Source organism: Dermacentor variabilis, chromosome 8 (assembly GCF_050947875.1).
Source record: "Dermacentor variabilis isolate Ectoservices chromosome 8, ASM5094787v1, whole genome shotgun sequence".
NCBI lineage: Eukaryota > Metazoa > Arthropoda > Arachnida > Ixodida > Ixodidae > Dermacentor > Dermacentor variabilis.
In genome coordinates, this window is record NC_134575.1 from 59078780 (window position 1) to 59095273 (window position 16494).

Here is a 16494-nt window from a genome sequence, read left to right on the forward strand (position 1 = left end):
TTTAGTGGTAGTGTGGGACAAAGCAATGCTTCGATTACTCCGATTTGCACAGTGCGTGGGATCTGCACGATTTTTTTTCTCTGAAACTCATCTCTGTCAGATCGCCTGGCTGACGTCATCAACGGTGGCACCGACAGCTTTGGCAGTGACGATGACGATTTGGACGGGCCGGGGGTGGACCTGTCGCGCCTGGCCTTGGACATGAAGAGCTACATGGAGGTGATGGATCAGGAGCTGGCAGGTACCAATGTTGGGCTGAGCTTCGAACGGCAACCAGCAGCCAAGTCGACGGCGGCCAAGAAGGAAGCCAGTCCAGATGCCGCATCGTCACCGTCCAAGGTGAGGGGACTAGTACTCGTTGCTGTTGTAAGAAATGATTTAATACGAATGCACAATGGGCTGCCTGATCGTGTTGGTATAGTCTCTGAGAATGCTCATGTCGAGGCTTATTGGTGGCATTTCACTGGTAGCTTCTTGTTGTTCTTATTGCTGTGCCCTGTCTCAGTCAGTTTTCAAGGGCCAACTGCAGTGAAATGTTGCCATGCATAATAAGTTGTTTCAGATAGCGCAGCCTTTATGCAAAGTTTTATGTTTCAACTATGAGTGGATGCATTGCACGAAGTTAGCAAAAGTAGACGTTTTTAATATCGAAACTAAAGCAAAAGCCACCATTGCCACTCGCCAGAAATGGCACAGGATCTAAAACGTTAAAAACCGATGCAGTGGTGCCTAGGCATGACCTCCGTGATTAGGGGCCGTATTCTGAAACGATGCACTTCAGTAATACTGTCGCCTCGGCGATAGTATGGCCCAAGTGGATATCTTTTTTTTTTCACAGACTCTTTTTAGAATGTAACAGGCCAGATATTTCTAAATATTAATCCCATTAGCCCTCTTAAGATATGTCACGTGCTTTCCAGTGTTTGTGCCGGTATGTAACCTTTTTCCTGTCATGGCAATTTCGGTCACGTGGTATGTGCGACTTGAGTATGTGCTGCTTTTCACTGACAAAAAATTCCTTTTCTTTGATGGGTATGAGTATGGGTATTAGTGAACAGTTTGGCAATTCGATGTGTTGTTACGTTGCTTCAGTGCTAATCGCACTAATGTCAACATTCACTGTGAAATGGTTTCTACCAGAATTTTTATTACGACAAGATTCAAAATAGAGTTTCCTAAAGACCTAGAAAGAAGTTCAAGAGCTTCCTGTTCTCTAACGCTAGTCCAAATTGGTCTAAAACTTCCATTTTTGCTTCATCACACCCTCTGTAAACTCCAGGTCACTCGCACCTCCCATTTTTGTTTATGCCGCTTACAACTCGGTAACTAAGTGAGCTAAAAACTAAGGATACAAAAGTCCTAATTTCTAATTCTCAAGTTCCTGCGCCAGCTACTCGTGATGCTATGAGATTTGGACAGCATCTGTTAGGGGGGCTAGCTTATAGAATAGTAGTTTATCAATAAACAAAGATTACATTGCATTCTGAAGGAACCAGTGCCTTAACGTCATTGAGCTTTGAATACCTTTAAAAAATTTTTAAATGTGTGAAAATACTATAGACTCATGATGTCGTAGTAACATACTAGAGCTGTGGTTCAGGTGGGAAATTCACAATGCCCAACATATCATGGATGCTACACTGAACTTGATGTCTCGATATGTCTATTTATGCTTAGTAAACCTAATGCAAAGCTCACAGTTGCGTTTTTAATGTGCTGTAGTGATGCTTCAGCTGTGGATACTCCGTGAAACCACTTAGTAGTAATTGTAATTGATATACTAATTAAGTTGTAACAGAAATGAGAGCTAGGTGTTTTTTTTGTACAAATGTACAAAGGTGAATCATTTGTTTCAGCTTTTCTTCGTCATTGTTTCGGCATTACAGGGCACTCGCCGTGGTGGATTAGCAGCTTTTGTGTTCCGCTGCTAAGCATGAGGCCATGAGTTCGAATCCCAGCCCCGGCGGCCGCATTTCAATCGGGGCGAAATGCAAAAACGCCTGTGTATCTTGTGTTGGGGGCACTTTAAAGATCCCAAGGTAGTCAAAATTAATCTGTAAGCCCCCACTACTGCCATGCCTCATAATCGAATCGTGGTTTTGGCATGCAACACCTGAGAATTCATTCATTCAGTACAAGGTTGAGTCTGACACCACTGCCACTCATAAGTAGCTTGCATAAATAATAGAATATATTCGCTTTTTCAGGCAAAAGAAGCACCACGAGCCACAGCCGAGAGCCTCGATGAACTCGACTCCGATGACGATGATGGGGCAGCACGCGGCGATGGGTACCAGCCGGTTGACGTCAACTTGACGGCACTCAAGAACATTCTCGAGTCATACAGCTCTCAGGAAGGGCTGCCGGGTCCCGCCGGTAACCTGCTATCAGCCATGGGGATCAGTGTTCCACGCAACGAGGACGATCAGTGAACATTGCATCGTTGTGACTTATCAGTGACTATTTGTGCTACGGGTCACATGCTACAAGTGGTCCAGCTTTATCAGTTGCTTCCAGTCCAGCTGCTACGACCTACGCGAGATGTACAGGGCATTTCAAATGGGAAGAGCCAAAGTTTTTTTGGAAGATGTTGAAGTGGACAGATTATACCCCTGTCAAGCGGGCAAGTTAAGTGCACTTACGAGGAGTGCACTTCGGGACCTTGAGTGACACTTTAATTTGTGCGGTGCTAAACGAGAAAACAGAGCGCACTTGCACTAAAAAAATGGCGACAGACTAAAATAATGCTTTTTGAAGATGTCGATTAAAATAAAGAAACCTTCTAAAAAGCGATTGCTTTAGTTGTATCATAAATAAAAAACAATCTTAATCTATGTTTACTCAACAAAAAACGACAATACTTTTATCATTACAAGTCATTACAAGTGTTACACAAGTTAAGGCTGGCCAAGATGAATGCCTAGCCAATCCACAACAAGATGGTGGCGTGCGACGAGGCGGCACTTGATCATGCTAGGACAGAATATCAGCGAGTTCTGTTCTGATTATTTTGTTAAAAGGTGTTCGACAGCTAGAATGAACTTCAGTGTCCTTTTTCTATGCATTACATTTTGCACCGTTGAAACCCCTGGCGGTGAGGCTACGCACTCGACCAGCAAAGTGCGTTCCGTGAATGCACCCTGACCAGAGTGCACTCTTCTGCGAGTACACTCCGCTTGCGACGTTTAATTTGCGAAAGTGCACTTAAAACTAATTGCACTCTCCGTAAGTGCACTTAACTTGCCCGTTTGACAGGGGTATTAAATAGAGAGTTCTTCTTTGTCCATCTATGCATTACTGTTAACAGAATACCCGGTTTTTGAAACATAGACGTGAGTAGCTGCATTGGTGGGGCCATCTTGTGGTTAAGAGCTTAACCGGAGTGAACGTGTAGCTAATATTTTACTGACCATGCACATTCTACTTAGTGGCTGGTGTAAAGTGTCAGCAGTGACAAAAGCAATTAACGTGCAGTTCTTTCATTATGAAAAAAAAAAATTCGGTCAGTGAGAATACCCATGCACACAAAACAAGTGTAATGCATTGTGGTCGGACAAAACTGTACTAAGTGTTACTGCTGTCTGCTTCCCTGCTAACACGGTACTCCATGAAGGGTAATACATGTACATCATCACATGTAAGAGAGTCACAAGTTCTATCAGTTTTAAGAAAATGTTTTACTCATGTTCTTGTTTAATTATTTTTGTTAAGGCACAAGGCATGTCCACTTAGTTGGAACTCTTGAGTTGAACCTGGCAACGATTCTTTTAGATAGTCGTCCTCAAACTCTCATAAAGTATGTTGCTGTCCTGCTTAGCTTGGCCCTGCTTTGCATGCAAGATGCTTTAGAAAATAATGTTAACTGGAATGTCAGTGTTCTTTTTTCAGAAGTTTTGGGAGGGACATCTTAAAATTAATGCTAGCCTTTGGATTGTACACTTTGCTCTCTGACTGGCTTCAATTCTGCCAATACATGTGTTCTGACGTAGTGGTTTAAACTGTTGCTTGTCACTTATTGTTTAAGTAATTAGATAATCGGGGATTATAACACATTTATTAACATTCGTTGTTGGTAGTAAATTCGTTTGTGGAGAAAAGACATTATTATTTCTACTGCGCCATCTTAGAAATTTTGGCTCTTCCCATTCAAAATGTTTTGTATAAAGTTATGCAATTCTGAAGAGAACAGAAGGAACTGTCAGTATTTGTTTTACATAAAGCGACTGTGTTATTATGTGCAGTGTTCACCACATCTGTCCCAACCCAAGTGTGTGTTGGCACACGGGGATAATAGGGCTTTTTCCTGTCTGAATAAAAACATGACATAGTATGTGCGTGCGAGTTCTCTCTTGGCCATGTGGTTCATCTACACGGAAAGAGTGCCATTTGTGGACGCAGAAGGGTCCATGAGGTATTCCGAATGAAAGGGCAATCAGAAATAAACAAAACAAATTTGAATGAGAAAAAAATTTTGTAGAATAGTCGGCGATGCAAACGATGTTACGCCGTTAGGCGAAGCCAGCCACGCATTTGCGTTTGCTCCACCCCAGCAGCTGATAGTGTTGTCTGCAGTGGGACGACGCTATCGTGAAAATCAGCGGCAGCAGGGAGCGAATGCTTCTTCTGCCTCTCGCTTCAGCGCTTCTCCAAAACTCGAGATTGCGTGCGTGATCGCCGCTATCATGAGCACGCTCCCTTCCCCTTCTTGCTTACGCGGCAAGACGTCACTCATCAAGCCATCGTCCTTCTCAGCTCACCCTCGCGCGCTTTCACTCGCACCTAAAGCACACAGCCAGCAGGGTGCAATAAGATCTTGTTGCACTTGGACTTAATACGGAACATGATGCCGCTCTGCTCTTGGCCGTGCGGCATGCCATTTGAGAAGTGCGTTCGCAAACAGCCACATGCAATTCAACGATTTGCCCATCTATGTCCAAGGAAGTTTCCATTTGTTGTCTCGGTATTCCTCCATGGGGGGGGGGAGGGGGACAGCAGTGAAATTTTGTTATATTGAAATCGTGTGGAAATGCACTTCGTTATATTGAGCTTCAAAATACACGGTCTTCTATGAACAAAAAGTTATTAAAAGTCAATACTTTGTTATATGGAGAATTTTGTTATATTGAAGTTCATTATGTCGAGGTTTAACTCCACAATTTTCGTAATGTTCAGTTTGTGTGTTATACTGACTGCTCATTCAATGAACGATGTGCTAGTGTCCTCAAAGAAGCGCTAGCGTTGCTGTGCAGATGTGACTTGCCGCATGGTATTTTTTCTTATCTCGCGCACTTTCTTAGATGCCCCAAGCAATTAAACCTGCTATAGCTATCTTCATAGAAACAAGTAAGTTGTAACTTTTCTCAGTCAGCCATATAACTGAAGGTCTTTGCATTTAAGTTGGCACCGAAATAAAGTTGGGTAAATAATCTGTGTTACATTGTCCAATTATAGAAATGGACTGAGTTGCTCATGATGACTGTGTGCAATACTAAGTGGTCGTATTTTCATACTCTGCATGTGAATTTTGCAATACTTGGCACGCGTTCGCCGAAACAATGTATCGGCCACTGCTTTTTGAAGCTAACCTAGTTGTAACAGCCTGTGCTTTTTAATGCAGAACTTTTTGTGGCTCTTCCTCCACTTTGCTCGTACGGCTATCTGGCTGATTAAACTGGGCCAATCTTGAAGACAGTGTAATCGAGCTGGGCCGACCCTGGGAACACTGCAATCAGATGTGACGACTTGATCCTCGTCATCATCATCATCAGCCTGGTTATGCCAACTGCAGGGCAAAGGCCTCTCCCATACTTCTCCAACAACCCCGGTCATGTACTAATTGTGGCCATGTCGTCCCTGCAAACTTTTTAATCTCATCTGCCCACCTAACTTTCTGCCACCCCCTGCTATGCTTCCCTGCCCTTGTAATCCAGTCCATAACCCTTAATGACCATCGGTTATCTTCCCTCCTCATTACATGTCCTGCCCATGCCCATTTCTTATTCTTGGTTTCAACTAAAATGTCAACTCGCGTTTGTTCCCTCAGCCAATTTGCTCTTTTCTTATCTCTTAACATTACACCCATCATTCTTCTTTCCATAGCTCGTTGCGTCATCCTCAATTTAAGTAGAACCCTTTTCGTAAGCCTCCAGGTTTCTGCCCCGTACGTGAGCAGTGGTAAGACACAGCTGGTTATACACTTTTCTCTTGAGGGATAATGGCGACCTGCTGTTCATGACCTGAGAATGCCTGCCAAATGCACCCAGCCCATTCTTATTCTTCTGATTATTTCCATCTCATGATCCGGATCCACAGTCACTACCTGTCCTAAGTAGATTCCCTTACCACTTCCAGTGCCTCGCTGCCTATTGTAAATTGCTGTTCTCTTCCGAGACTGTTAAACATTACTTTAGTTTTCTGCAGATTAATTTTTAGACCCAATCTTTTGCTTTGCCTCTCCAGGTCAGTGAGCATGCACTGCAATTGGTCCCCTGAGTTACTAAGCAAGGCAATATCATCAGCGAATCGCAAGTTACTAAGGTATTCTCCATTACCTCTTATCCCCAATTCTTCCCAATCCAGGTCTCTGAATACCTCCTGTAAACATGCTGTGAACAGCATTGGAGAAATCGTATCTCCCTGCCTGACGCCTTTCTTTTTTGGGATTTTGTTGCTTTCTTTATGGAGGACTAAGGTGGCTGCGGAGCCGCTATAGATATCTTTCAGTATTTTTACATACGGCTCGTCTACACCCTGATTCTGTAATGCCTCCATGACTGCTGAGGTTTCTACAAAATCAAACGCTTTCTCGTAATCAATGAAAGCTACATATAAGGGTTGCTTATATTCAGCACATTTCTCTATCATTTGATTCATAGTGTGAATATGGTCTATTGTTGAGTAGCCTTTACGGAATCCTGCCTGGTCCTTTGCTTGACAGAAGTCTAAGGTGTGCCTGATTCTATTTGCGATTACCTTAGTAAATAGTTTGTAGGCAACTGACAGTAAGCTGATCGGTCTATAATTTTTCGAGTCTTTGGCGTCCCCCTTTTTATGGATTAGGATAATGTAAGCGTTCTTCTAAGATTCCGGTACACTCGAGGTCATGAGGCATTGCGTATACAGGGTGGCCAGTTTCTCTCGGACAATCTGCCTACCATCCTTGAACAAATCTGCTGTTACCTGATCCTCCCCAGCTGCCTTCCCCTTTTGCATAGCTCCCAAGGCTTTCTTTACTTCTTTCGGCGTTACCTGTGGGATTTTGAATTCCTCTAGACTATTCTCTCTTCCATTATCATCGTAGGTGCCACTGGTACTGTATAAATCTCTATAGAACTCTTCAGCCGCTTGAACTATCTCATCCATGTTAGTAATGATATTGCCGGCTTTGTCTCTTAATGCATACATCTGATTCTTGCCAATTCCTGCTTTTAGGCTTCCTTCGTTCCTGAGAGCACGTTCAATTCTATCCATATTATACTTCCTTATGTCAGCTGTCTTACGCTTGTTGATTAACTTCCAAAGTTCTGCCAGTTCTATTCTAGCTGTAGGGTTGGAGGCTTTCATACATTGGCGTTTCTTGATCAGATCTTTCGTCTCCTGCGATAGCTTACTGGTATCCTGTCTAACGGAGTTACCACCGACTTCTATGATGCCCACAAGATTGTTGTTCATTGCTTGAACACTAAGGTCCTCTTCCTGAGTTAAAGCCAAATACCTGTTCTGTAGCTTGATCTGGAATTCCTCTATTTTCCAGATCCTAGTTCTCCTAGCAGAACTCCTAGTTCTCCTCTCTCCGCTAAGCCCCGGTAGCACAGGACGTGCCCGCTTTTTAGCACTGTATATGCTTCTTTTGGCCTCCTAACTTCACTGAGCCCTATTATATCCCATTTACTGCCCTCTAATTCCTCCAATAGCACTGCTAGACTCGCCTCACTAGATAACGTTCTAGCGTTAAACGTTGCCAGGTTCATATTCCAATGGCGGCCTGTCCTATATGATCCTCGTACCAGTGCGCAACATGTGCTCTTGCGAGGCTCGTAATGTAGTTTGTAATGCAAGCCAATCTTGTGGGTATAGTGCAACGTCGCAGCACTTGCATGCCTTGTAGCATGTTTCTATCATGTTTACTGAACATGGACACCCTTTACACCAGCATCATCTTTTAAAGATTCCCATTATCACAACAGTTCTCAGAAATCAGGTGCTCTACAGGAAGCATCGAAGGCTCTGTATTTCTCATAAGCAGCGCTATGATGTGTGTGTGTGAGGCTGATAAATGGACAATGTATTATTAGTGGGTGTGGGCCTGGCAAATTCAGATGCCTAGCCTCGCCAAAAATCATAAAAGCACACTACTTCCACGAAAATATGTCTTACAAGTATTTTGCTCCAGAGTCCACATTTATCATGGTGGTGGTTTGAAGGAAGTTGAAAGAAATAGGGAAACACAGCAATAAAGGAAGTAAACAATCGTAGCAACCTTTCCACCTTGTTGATAAATCTAAAACTAAAAAGAAAAAGAAAAGCTTTCTGATGAAGTCTGCAAGGGAAGATGCGCAGAAAAGGTCGGTTGTAGTTGTTATATTTTACCGTTATCACGAAATGAAGGTGCCATGAAAAGTGAAGCTGATATGTCCCGCTGAACATAGAAGGGTTGAAAGGCATTGAGGAGAGGCAGCTTCTTTTTTATGAACAAATATAAGGCTTTAGACCAGGAAGAAGGCAATGGCATATAGATAACATACGAGTATACTTCATGAAAACAATCTCTGAAGGCTCAACTGTAATTGGAAGTAAAGCATCAAGAAAAAAAAATATGGCAAGTTCTCCCAAGCAACAAAGGTGCCCCCTCCCCAAATTTTGTATTTTCTGCTTAACAAAGCCTCCTCTTGCCTACTATCTGCTGTTTTGCTATTATATAATCACAATTTACTAATACAGTTGAACTTAGTATTCCGTATGAATGTCCCGCTAACTATAGAGTTACGTGCTACAAGATCTGGTGCCGGCGGTCATTCAGCTGCTGGGGGAACGGCAGGTAGGAAATGAATTTGCGTAGCATTCACACTTGCGGCTTCAGACATTCCCAAGTGCCTTATTATGTTTTATCTTTCTAAATTTCCAAGAAACCATGGTTTTCTAAACATAGCAAGGCAACAAGTCTCTGTGCTCATGCATATTGATTGTGAATTGTTTGTTGAAAATTCTCATAATTCATAAAGCCACAAAATTAATTTGAAGCCAGAAGGATGATGTTAAGGCAAATCCATGTAATACTACCCTTTATTCCCATTCTGGTTAGTGTTTATTCTTTGCTGCAACATTGTGTGTGCCCAACCTGTATGCTTTGTACTTATCCATATAATAGTTTTTTATTAGTCTGTGCATTTTCAGCATATGCCATTGTATTAAGCCTGTACCACCCTGCTAATATTACCGCACGGTTGTTGCAGAATTTATAAAATAAAATATAAAATAAGTGCCACAGTTATGGTTACCCATAGACACTAGCACCAAGTTTCCTTCCAGTAATTTTGCAGGAAACAATGTCTTTAGGGTCTCGCCTCATTCATTGAGGACAAGTATTAAAACATTCAGAGTAGGTGTGCGAACATTCAAAGATTTCAAATGATGAGCGAAGTATTGTGCCAAGTATTGAGCCAAGTATTCTATTGAGTCCCCCAAATGGATAGCCGTTATTTTAGTGTCACAAATACTCCTGTATATCTGTGCAGACTTTCAGCAGACATGAAACAAATGGAAGTTTTCTTGATGTTAAATCGGAGATTGCTTGGTGTAGACTAGTTGCTGTAATTGCATAAATCTTAGATTTCCATTATGAACTCATTTGAAAGCAGACACTGTGCAACCACTGTTTGATACGCATTTGACTTCAAAATGGTTTCGAAATTTACTAACTCTATATTAAGGTTGGCGCTGCAACTCGTATTTAGCAATACAATGAACCGGTAACATATAAAATGAAATTCTTTAATGTACAATCACCGTGCAAAGCACAAGCTTTGTGTCTTGGTCATTAAATAAAAGCGAAACAATGCAGAAAATGCGTAACTCTCACAGCAGCTCCTGGGAGACACTACAAACGACTAGCAGCTAATTTGATCAGTACTTTTACCTGCCAAGCTTGAGACTAAACGAATCTAGTGCTGTAACTCGTACTTAGCAATACAATGAACCGGTAACATGTAAAATGAATCTTTAATGTGTGTTGGCCACAGTAAAATACTTGATGGCAACTTACTTGCAGAAACAGCCATGAAACGTTCATGGTAGGATGATCACATTAAAGCGTGCACATCTATGGGTTTCAAAAATCCCACAACAGCGATAAAAAAACTGTACAATGGACGGCATGAAGAAGATATTTTGCGCTGATGTGACTACAACAGCCAGAATTTGCACATTCTAGTAGCAAACCATGTTAAAATCAGTATAAAAATCTAAAACAATTATAAAGCTTAAGTATATTTCTTCACAACTATGCCGGGGTAAAATCGCAAAGCAACAAGAAAAAAAAAAAAACTATGCCAAGACAGCAGCTTGCTTCGTGTTGTTGCACACAATCACATCCTACACAAAGTTATGTCGTTGTTTTCAACAGTTACATGAGAATTTAAAAGGCACTGGTGTTCTCAGCTTGGTACTGGAGCCTGCATCTGAACCCCAGCTGATTGCCGAAAAGTACGCATCACAGGTCCAGTGGGCCCAGATGCCGCTCACCTTCGCTAAGGAATATGTTCAGTGCCTTGTACACAAGGTACGCTCCTAGCTTTCGCCGCTTCTTCTCGTGCCACGATTGAACGACGCCGTACACGTCTCCTTTCTTTTGATTTGTCAGCCGACGTAGGCCAATTGCGTCGATCATGCACGCTTCCCTCGTGTACGCTTCGACAGCTAATGTGTTCTGGAAGACGTGCAGCGAGACCACGCCGTGCCTGGAGTCCCAGATCTGCAGGATCTTGCGGGTCTTCTCAGCCTCCTTCTTCTGCAATGACTTGTCCAGACCCTTACGGACGAGCAATGCCTCGCAGAGGTGACTGAACGGCCTAGACCTCTTGCCCTTACCGACGTAAAAGACTGCCTTCAGGAAGTCTGACATGCGCTCTGCCAGTGTCAAGCCGGGGGCCCTCAGAGGCAGGTTTCGGGTTACCCTGGTGTCCAGGAGGAGATACGTGAAGGAACCCTTCGTGTTGCCCTCTCTCCAGTAGCTGTTGGGACGGGGAGTGTCGAAGTCGCTCATCATGGCGACCTCCAAGTCCCTGTAGGCATCCAAGTTACCCGCGTTGAGCACCAGAGTGTGGACGTCCGGCGACAAGACGTCGCGGGACTTGTGGAGGGTCACCAGGCCCAAGTGCAGCCTGGCGAGCCGGTTCAAGTATACCAACCGCGTACCGTCGGTCACCGGTCCAGGCGCGTCGCCCAGGCTCCTCAGCTTCGCGAGTATCTGTTCGTTCGTGAGGCACCCGAGTTCCGGCGGCACGTCAACAGTGTCGTTCTCGGGACCGCTGCTGCTCACTCCTGTGGTGGCGCTCGAATCGGCCTCCGAGGACGAGTGGTAGTGCTCTTCCTTGAGCACGACGCCGGACTCGGGGTCCCTGTGGAACACCTCGCAGAAGTCGCAAGTCTGCACTAAGACGGCCTTGTTTCCTTTCGTCGCGGAACCGTACGACGAGTCGGTCGACGCGAGCTTGACGCGCGCACGGGCGCCGAGACGGTAGTGGGCCAGCGCGTGTCGGTGGACGTTGCGGTTAGAGTCGAGCACCGGCCCGACGTCGTGACCGCAGTAGGCGGCGAGCTGCTCTCGCAGTTCCTCGTCGCTAAGTCGCAACAGCTCCTGCGACATGTTCGAAGACGCCCAAGAGGAACCGGTGGGGCCGACGTCGGCGTCGTCGTAGCTCCTGCTGTCGCCATCAAAGGAAGATTCGGACGTCCGCGGCCACGCCGACTCGTCCGTATGGCTGGCCTCGCAGCCGTCTGCTGCACTACCAGAGCCGTCGCTGCCTCGCTGACGTCTTCTGGCTCGGGCCCGCTTGTCGTCGACGTACACGGGGGACAGGTAAGGGTGCGGGAACACGTAAGCTGTGTTCAGAAGGCACTCAGTATCGCTGCTTCCGTCGGACGGAGTAGAGAGGCGCGGCGAAACGTCCACATCATCGCCGGCACCCGCAACGTTGGATATAATGGAAGTGTTCGAGTCCTGCGCGGGATGCGGCGACCCGTTCACCTGAGTAGCCCCCTCCGGATCGTCGCGGTCTTCGGCGGTGGGGCCGAGCAGCTCCCTCACTCTCCTGAGGCAGTCCCAGTGCTCGCTCTCGACGAGGATGTCGAACACGTCCTTACCGGTGGGGTCGCGACGCGAAGGATCGCCACCACGCTCGACGAGCCGTTCCAGGGCGTGCACGTTGCCCGACGCCGCGGCGATGTGCAGGGCGGTTACACCGTCCGCGTTCGCCGCGTTCGGGTCGGCCCCGCTGTTCAGCAGCTTGTCGAGAAACTCCAACGAGAACTCGTCCACGCTGACGACGAGGTGCAACAGGGTCATGTCGTCGTCCGAGTCGGGCAGCACGAAGCCGGAAAGCGAGCCATGTCGCACCAGCTTGTCGAACAGCACCGAATCTTTCCGTTGCAGGGCTTTGAAGACGATGTCGCTCCGCAGCAAGATGCAACCTTCGCCGGCGCCTGGTCTTGGCGGGCTCATGGCAGGACGCTAATCCTCACACGGAATGCAGACGGCAGGCACTGTGAAATCCGCAAACATCGCGAACGGTTGTCACTTGTTTACGAGTCAACACGCGGCAGCAACTTTTTGTAAACGGCGGCTTCTGTCGCGGGCGTTGCAAGTTACAATTTGGAGTCACGTGACTGGTCTGACTGCGCGATGTTGACCGCATGGTGCCGCACTGGTCGGGGCTAAAAATGATTTGATTTCGGTTTCGTTTCCTTTCAAGCGTTAACCTTGCCTCCCAACCCATTTTAAAAATATGGGAGCAAAACCAACAGAACAGACCAGAGTCCACGTAAGCAGCCGAGACGGAAACGTAGCTTTTTCGAAGTTTGCAGGCAAGTACGGAGCTACCGGTGTTTACCTGTGAGTATCTTGTGCGACGTAAATTTGGTCTCATTGTCTAATAGCCAGCGCTACTTCAAAGCTCTCGGTGACAGTACGGTTGACTGCAAAATTGAATAAAACATTGGAAGCGCACCTACAAACCTACTTGTGACTCTTGTCGACGGGCTCAAATGATGATTCGAAAAAGATTTCAAGCGCAATGTGCTATTTCGATCTCTAGCGGAAAACAAATAGCTTGGTCTAAATAGGACTCACTGATACAAAATTGGGTGATAAGAGTTTTAAGGAGCATTGACATACTATTTTTAACAATGAATATTTTTTTATCTTAGATAAAGGTAGTAAAGCTCTAAATTTTAGAAGGAATAGTGACAAGCGTCAGAGCGCCGTAAATAATTTAAAGAAGTAGCGAGACAAAATTCCTCAGGTTCTTTTTTTTTGTTTATTGACACAGTAATCACACAGGCGTACTTACCGGGTGGGGGGGGGGGAAGGGGGCATGGTATCACTTGCCCTCTCTTACTGTCTAATGTGTGTTTGTGGGGGGTGTGAGGCAGAGTATTTTTTCCAGAAGGCATGTGTCACGTCTGACGCTGTCCATTTAATTTTCAGGTTATTTCTAAATAAGAATTACACCATAACATGTTTTCTGGCAGGTTGCTTAGTGGCTATGGCGTTGGGCTGCTAAGAACGAGGTCGCGGGATCGCATCCCGGCCACGCGGCGGCCGCATTTCAAGGTGGCGAAATGCGAAAATACCCGTGTACTTAGATTTAGGTGCACGTTAAGGGTAGTCCAAATTTCCGGAGTCACCCCCACTACGGCGTGCCTCATAATAACATTGCGGTTTTGGCACGTAAAACCCGATGATTTAATAAAGAAAAGGTTTTCTGGCAGGAGCGAAAACAGCAGATATGTTACATTTTGAAGAAATTGTTGGTGGTCACGTAATCTCAAGTTTCGAAGAGGTGTCGAAGCTAGACTCCGCACGAATCGTTCGCTAGCCGCGGTTGCGGCTCTTCGCGCCACTGTTCTGACAGCGCGCGTCCGCAGCCATCGAGTGAGGTCTGTTCGTGTTTGCCTGTGCGAACGTGACACCATGCTTGTTATTCAGTTAGCAAGCGAATGTTTACCGCAGTTTATACAAACGGTAAAACCACCAGGCCTTACTTCGTACAGCTGTTAAATGGTGAGCAATCGCAATCAGCGCTTAGCTTTTCGGGTGAAACCGCGATTATATATATAGCGCGACATTTTTTTTTTTTTTGAAGAAAAAAATTTCGAAAAATTGCAAAAATCAGGAAACGAAACTATTAAGTTTAGTTTAACTCGGCAATGAAAAATGACATGGGACTTCCTTAAAACGCATTTACCATATGGTTTGTACTGTTTGGTGCTCAAAAGTGAGACAGAACGGACATACGTTGAGACACACACTAAAGCACTGTACGTGTGTTTCTTCAGTTCCTTCGGGCCCGGACCCAGCCCGGCCCCAGCCCGGCCCGGGATTTCAAACCTGGCCCGTACTCGGCCCATTTCGGTTCGATCCATTAGCCCTTGAGCCTGTAAGAAGCCAAGTTCTGGGTTATTGTGAAAAATACTGTCACGTGGCCAACTGGCGTTTGGCCGCCTTCAAGCTGCGCCGTGCAGCTTCTTGTTTTTTTTTTTCCCTGCGTCCCCTCTTCCTGGCTACTCTGAGAGAGAAAAAAAACATTTAATTTAATTTTATTCCATTACTAGCCAAACATGCGCCGATTATTATTCGATTATTCCATGCGCAAACACACATATACAATAGACGGTGAGGAAAACAGGGGGAGATCAGGCTGGCAACTGTCACGAAAAGTGGCACAACGCCATGCTTACTCTTTAGGAAGGACGATATACGGGACCGCCGCAGATAAATACCGCCTTAGCATGGCTGCAGCGAAGAGGAGTAAGACGAAGTGGTGCCCATCTCTGTCGATCGCCATTTTGATCCTACTTGCCCTAACACTGTAAATATACCTTGTAGATGGCCTTCTGTCTGTATTTCAAGTAACTTCATTTGTTGAGGTGCGGGATTCGCGCGCATCCACCTAAAATGTTACAAAGAAGCTCAAGATTATTTGCAAGAGGCAGCTTTTAGAGTGGCAGCAGGTTCTCGGCTGAAGGTGCTGCTTAAAAAATAAAGGGAAGGTAGATCCCTTGATCACCACCTTCGTGCTTTAAAGTGTGATATGAACGACCGTGCAAGGCTTTCCAAGTAGTTTTGTGGCAATACATATGGCAAAAGCACATATCAGAACACTCCTGTACCCTCTGCAGCCACTTCATCTCACTTTTGAATCGCACATAATTATTGCGATGTGCAGTGATGGAACTCAAAAATTTAAACTCGGCTCGAATGTAAATTTGAATATGTTGGTCTATTGGGTTTCAGAAAGACCATGATGCACGGCCCACTAGAAGCTTTCTTTGTCATTAACCAGAAATTGGTGACTAGCAAGGGTAACACTCATGTGAAATCATATTGTCACACGGAACGCGCGATCTTTATTATTCCTTTAGTCAACTTCATCATGACGGTCTCAATGTTTCAGTCGACGATTTAAGCATTATTGTTTCGCAATATGAGCTGATTGGGACGCTGTCTACTGCTGTTGTATGACGTATAGGGCGTTAAGCGTGGTGCATGTAAAGCGTAGGCAACTTAGTTTTCTTTTTCGTCAGAATGGAATCCGATATGATTGATTGTCAATGCAAATTTGCAGGGAACCCACCTAATGCTATAGAAAGACACGTAAAAGACTGTGAACACGAGAGTTGAGCCACTTAAGGTGTCAAAATAACATCAAAAAGAAACGTGCACTGAGAGAATACAATTTTGTGCTTTCAGTTTTCTTTTTCACATCCCTCTCCCTAAAGTTGCTGCCGCATCCGCGTAGGCTTGAAGCATTTCTCTAAGAAGAATGGACACCACTTGAAAGTCTAAGTTTAATTAGTTCGGCTAATTGTGCGATAAGCTACGGCATAATATTCAACTCGCTTGAACAAATAGTGAAGAAAAATAACCGAAACCAGTAGCGATTTTCACAATGCCTTAACACACAAATGAATTTGTTGATGAACATTCCAAAATTTATTGACTAACACTATGTTTCAATACTCTTAAGAACTTGTTTAAAGCCTATTTCATTTTTATTTTTACATTAAAATGATCACGGACAAGGTGTGGTGCCAAGCGGCGCATCAATGACTCCTGCCGAAAATGTACATAATTTTGCGCAGCAACACAATATTGATACGTAAAGAAAAGACGGGCTATATCTACGTACAGGGTATATACTTACACTGAGATGCAAGGCCCTCAACAAAATGGCGGACAGCTATCATAGCAGAACCACACTATCCTCTTCGTCGGCT

At 45.0% G+C, this 16494-nt stretch overlaps 2 protein-coding genes across 2 annotated transcripts in view; one reads left to right on the forward strand and one right to left on the reverse strand.

Annotated features, from left to right (window-relative positions):
• Nucleotides 1-4330, forward strand: part of ecd (ecdysoneless cell cycle regulator) — a 40505-nt gene extending 36175 nt beyond the window's left edge. Inside the window, exons 12-13 of the mRNA XM_075702162.1 lie at nt 101-339; nt 2208-4330. Coding sequence (XP_075558277.1) covers nt 101-339; nt 2208-2432 — 464 coding nt within the window. The 3' untranslated portion in view covers nt 2433-4330. The remainder of the gene's footprint in view (nt 1-100; nt 340-2207) is intronic.
• Nucleotides 4331-9969: 5639 nt separating this feature from the next.
• On the reverse strand, nt 9970-12873 carry LOC142590235 (uncharacterized). The gene has a single exon (XM_075702163.1). It carries the CDS (start codon nt 12716-12718, stop codon nt 10709-10711), a length of 2010 nt encoding a protein of 669 aa, XP_075558278.1. The 5' UTR covers nt 12719-12873; the 3' UTR covers nt 9970-10708.
• Between the last annotated feature and the right edge of the window lie 3621 nt (nt 12874-16494).